The sequence below is a fragment of the Berghia stephanieae genome, chromosome 4, assembly GCF_034508935.2.
Source record: "Berghia stephanieae isolate SIO BIC M18660-M18661 chromosome 4, UCSD_Bste_1.3, whole genome shotgun sequence".
Lineage (NCBI taxonomy): Eukaryota > Metazoa > Mollusca > Gastropoda > Nudibranchia > Aeolidiidae > Berghia > Berghia stephanieae.
In genome coordinates this window covers 60,877,159-60,882,158 of record NC_088363.1, presented here as the reverse complement: position 1 = coordinate 60,882,158, position 5,000 = coordinate 60,877,159, and the positions used below count along the sequence as shown (strand labels likewise).

At 34.5% G+C, this 5,000-nt stretch overlaps 2 protein-coding genes across 3 annotated transcripts in view; one reads left to right on the top strand and one right to left on the bottom strand.

Moving 5' to 3' along the window:
• The window catches only part of LOC144970952 (uncharacterized), a 326,090-nt gene that overhangs the window by 67,330 nt on the left and 253,760 nt on the right, over positions 1 to 5,000 (bottom strand). The gene's annotated exons all lie outside the window — the stretch shown is intronic.
• LOC144970950 (uncharacterized) overlaps positions 1 to 5,000 on the top strand; it is a 15,788-nt gene that overhangs the window by 4,439 nt on the left and 6,349 nt on the right. The window contains exon 2 of one of the 2 annotated variants that reach the window (XR_013645053.1): positions 2,617 to 2,921. Coding sequence is in view for 1 of the 2 variants with exons in the window: in XM_078911158.1 (XP_078767284.1) it covers positions 2,867 to 2,921 (55 nt within the window). In the remaining variant the exon portion in view is untranslated. The remainder of the gene's footprint in view (positions 1 to 2,616; positions 2,922 to 5,000) is intronic. The other variant, XM_078911158.1, reaches the window with a different exon arrangement.

The following is a 5,000-nucleotide window of genomic DNA, read 5'->3' as shown; positions in this document are numbered from 1 at the left end:
ATGATCTATATTACATTTCCATGTGCTCGAGGTCATTGGTCACATTGATATGTGTTCAAAGTGACCTACATAGTGAAAAGTGTTCACAGCTTTTGAAATATCTCACATTACGTTTGGTCATTTTGTTCAGCTTGACACATGGGTATGTTTACAACTTTCATAAACAAAGCAGCGTGTTTACATTTCTGAAGAAACATCCAATCGTTGTACAGCAACAAATCATGTGATTGATGCCGCGGTTGGACGAAAACATGATTGTACAATTTTCAGCCTTTGATTTTGCGTGAGTTTTTTTGTGGATAAGATTGTTCCTAAAGGTCATTTTCGTGCGATTCTATACAAAAAAAAACATTACTTTTAGACTAATTAAAAACACTATCTCAGCATTTCTGTCTCATTAATTTCTATGAGTTGTAGCAAATATAACTGGTTGAAATAGTGTGCACAATGTGGCAACTTTGTGCTCACATTTTCATCTCTTAAGAATACTATTTCTATTATTCTTTTGTTGATAAATTGTCAGTTTTTAAATAATTATTTTTATGATTTAAAAACAGAGAAATTGATGAAAACTAAAATTTTCCACAGCTTTTAAAATTTAATTGTCCAATGTCACAAAAAAAAAACGAACCATTGACACAGCGTCATGCAAAAAATGAATAGGTAGAAATGTGATTATGGGCAAATATCTGGCGTTAATTTCTGCAAGGCCAATGTAATTTTTTCCCTTAAAAACGTGAAAGTAAATAAATATCGGGGTTAAAGACAAAAATAAGAGCAGATTAAGCTGGAGTTGTCGACGGTTTCTGTATTTAAATGGAATACAACAATTACTTTTAACTACGTGAATATAACTCCAGTCACTCCATAACTGATGAGTCGATCGTTACAAATGCCTTAACCAACCAGAATATTCCCTGCCACTAAGGCCGTTCAGTCGCATTGACTATTTATTTACAGTCAGCTTTTATTCCATAGTTTCCTTTAGTACATGCCAAATATACAAATAGGTCAGTCCCATACAGAGTGAGTATTTATCACAATATTTCGACACGCTGGTGAAGGGATATTGCTTCGCAACCTCTGACAACACTATGCATGCTTTTCAATCGGAACGAAGTTGACGTCACGCAGGTCTTTGTTATTGTCTTTTGTCATCCATATTTGTGAGTACTTTTCACTAAACTGTATTAACCAGACTATAAAAGCTCATGGTTACACATAGTTTTGTGTGTTGGTCCGTTATATTTCCCGATGGCATTGTTGTGAGCTTCTATGAACGTTTTTAGTCAGGTTAATACAGTTCAGTGAGCACTACTCATAAACGCGGATGGCAAAAAACAATAACAAAGACATGAGTGACGTCAGCTTCAAACTATCTATAGACAGTATGCAGATGACGTCACACAGGCCTTTGTTATTGTTTTTGCCATCCGCGTTTGTGAGTTGTTCTCACTAAACTGTATTAACCAGACTATAAAAGTTCATGGTTACACAGAGTTTGTGTGTTGGTCCGTTATACTTCCGGATGGCAATGTTTGAACTCCTTGGCCAAGCGCATTCTATCTATATTAACCGGACTATAAACGTTTAAGGTTACACATAGTTTTGTGTCTTGATCCGTTATACTTCCGGATGGCAATGTTGTGAGCTTCTTAGCCAAGCGCATACTATCTATAACAGGATTGATTATTGTGTGTGTGTGTGTGTGTGTGTGCGTGCGTGTGTGTGTGTGTGTGTGTGTGTGTTGGGGATAGTTATATTTTTCCTGAAGAAGAACCAACACAGATATCCGTGGCTCTCGGACAGTCCTCATAATGCAAACAATGACAGTGATTGGTAAACATAGGAACTATATCCGGATTTACTATCAATGGAATATGTCTGAGTAAACCCCACTGTTCTACTGCTAGATCGATAGAACCAACACAGAAAACTATGTGTAAACATAAACGTTTATAATATGATCGAGAATATCGTTTGATAACTAGTCACCCACTTAAATGAACTTTTATATAGATCAATATCCACTAAATATGCTCAAAACGCTTTACAAGGGGCCCCTGGCCAACAGCAACATTTAACATTCAGGACGAGACAAGACGCCTGTTAGGCGATGTTACAATTTTTTCGGACAGAAACAACGCTGTTCACGGCCAGGTACTCATTTTACACCTGAGTGCGGTGAGAGAAATGTGAGTAAAGAGCCTTCTCCAAGGACTCAACTATGCGCCGAGAGAGGCTCGAACCCAGGACCTCCCGATCCGAAAGCGAATGTCATACCACAAGTCCACATAGCCGCACTTGGCTGTATAAAAACAATAACAATGATCAGAGAGAAGTCGATTTCATTCTCGTTGTTATTTATAAACAACCAACTATTAGTCCGAGCACATGTAAAGGTGTTTCACAAATTCAATGTTTTGATTGGTCAAAAATCTAAGATTTAATTATACTTACGGAACCCCGTAAACACTTGAAATGATGATTGCCTGTGTGTGTGTGTGTGTGTGTGTGCGTGTGTTTGTGTGTGTGTGTGTGGGTCGGTGGGGGGGGGTTAATTTTGTTTTCCTTATTATATTCTTCTATTCCTTTTGTTTTACACTACAATTACAGTTCTACAATTACATAATTTCATCATGCCAAAGTGATATAATTTCTCTCTGATGTCCCAGCTTCATGACATTCGTCTGCAAGATAACATCCGCATACTAAGTAAAAGGTCAGAGGATAGATGTATGAGGAACGAAGGAAGGTTAATCAATCTAAGCATTAATTGGTTTATTCTTGAATCGATTGAATGCGACCTGGCGGAAACAGATAGAGGAGAAATTTATAACAAAACAAGAATATTATCGCAGTGCAAATGGAAAACTGTTTGACAGATTGTACGCAACTATCTCAAAAAATCCTTTCCATTGGTAGGTTTTTGTAAATGACAAAAAGGATAAGAATTTTCATTTATCGTTTTCGTCGTCATCGTTGTCATCATCATCCTCATCATCATCACCATTATCATCATTATATTCTTCATATCATTAGCATGTGAATAAAAATTTAATTAAGGTAAACGATAAGTCCAAACAGGTAGAAAATGACAGTAACTTTACATGATTTTGTTTCATCGGCCTCTATTTGATTATCTTTGTTGTGAATTCTCTTCACATTTTGTTTAAGTTCCTCTCTTGTAATCAAGTCTAAGGTTTAAATATTTTCTTTTTCTTTTTGAGTTTTGTTCAGTTTTGAGACTTTTGAACTTCTAATACATTTATTGCTTTGTGATGCGGTATTGTTGCCAATTTGAATGGCAGAACGATATTTTGTAACTACTGTCTCAAAAAAGTATTATGCCAGAGCAAATATAATTGGTTAAAATTATAAAGCACAATTAAAAAAGAAATGTGCTATGAATCAATTTTTATATATTTTGTTGAGTACACAGTGGTCTTAAAATGTCTCAAAATGACCAAAACTAAAATATCATATTTCATAAACTTCATTATATCTTTTTTAACGTTAACCAGTCAACTGCCGTACTATATAAGAGCTCAAGATTTTGGGTTTTTAAAAAAAATATGATATAATAACCTCCTTCAAAATTCCACAGTCTAATAATAGATAATGAAGACGACGTGAGCTGAGAAATGAGTGGACATTTGAAAAAAATATAACTGTGACAAAAATAACGTGTATATAATTATATCGGGTTGGACCAGGTGTCAGAAACTGATATTAACAAATTAACTGCTGCACTCTGGAGAGACACGTATTTAAAAATTAAAGACCCGCGAGATCCCAGGTTTGAGAGTTAGGTTTTTTGTTGTCAAGACGAGGGTCATTTAAATCGATCGATATAATTTGAAAGGCGAGTTGTTTTCCGAATTTTCAAATACGTTTCTTTCCTGAGTACGGCTGTTAATTGGTTAATATCAGCTTCTGACACCTGGTCCAACTCAATTACAAAAGTTATTTTTGTCACAGTTAGAACTTTCCAAAGGTCAACTCATTTCTTAGCTCACGTCGTCTTCATTAGATTATTATTAGATTGTGGTATTTTGAAGGAGGATATAATATCATTAAAGGCAAAAATATTAAGGATTAAAGAAAAGTTCTTTATTTTTCATAAATTGGTTGACTTGACAGAAAGTTGGGAAAGTCCGTTATTCCAGAAAAGTTTTTTAAAAATTTGTTCCCCCTTTTTATCGAATTAGTATTTATTGATATTAGCATCACATTTCGATAATTTCCCATATGAAGTGATGCAAGTTTTTATGATTCATTCTCATACCGACCACTAGGGTAAAAAAGCGAAAAATGGCACCAAGTTGTGATATATTTAGAGGCATTGCACCACCACCGCCCACTTACTAATGAGTCAGCAGTAGTTTTAAAAACATTGAAAGACTAAAATTAGATAGATCAGATTTTATTGACTTTCAGTCAATTTATTTTCCATGGAAATTGCATGTCTAAAGGGAATGTAAAATCTACCTCAGAGATGAATTCCTTTTCCGATTTGATGATTTAGTATGGACTTATATTTTAAACAACCATGTTTACGTTTTAGAAAACCAAAAATCTGTATTATTCGACAATATTAAACAATGGGTTTTTTTAATATTCATGTCATAGATCTTATATCTCATACACAATTGTTTGATATGCTTTGCTCTACATTACAATATGACTCTTTCAGTTCATGAAATTTGACAAAGCATAAAGTAGTTAAGTTCTATTAAAATATACCTCAAGTGTTGAGGGTCAAGTAAGTAAATTTGAATTTACATCAATTATCTTAGATTTTCAAAGACGAGCTTCTAAATTGACTAAGGACTCGTGTCAGGGATTAAATTATTTTTATTCATGTGGCTTTTGTACCAGACCTTGAGATTTTATATAGAGCAATATCCACTAAACAAAGGATCCCTAAACAGCAACAACACGTAGCATGTAGAACGAGACATGACGCTAGTTAGGCGATTTTACAATTATTATTTCCG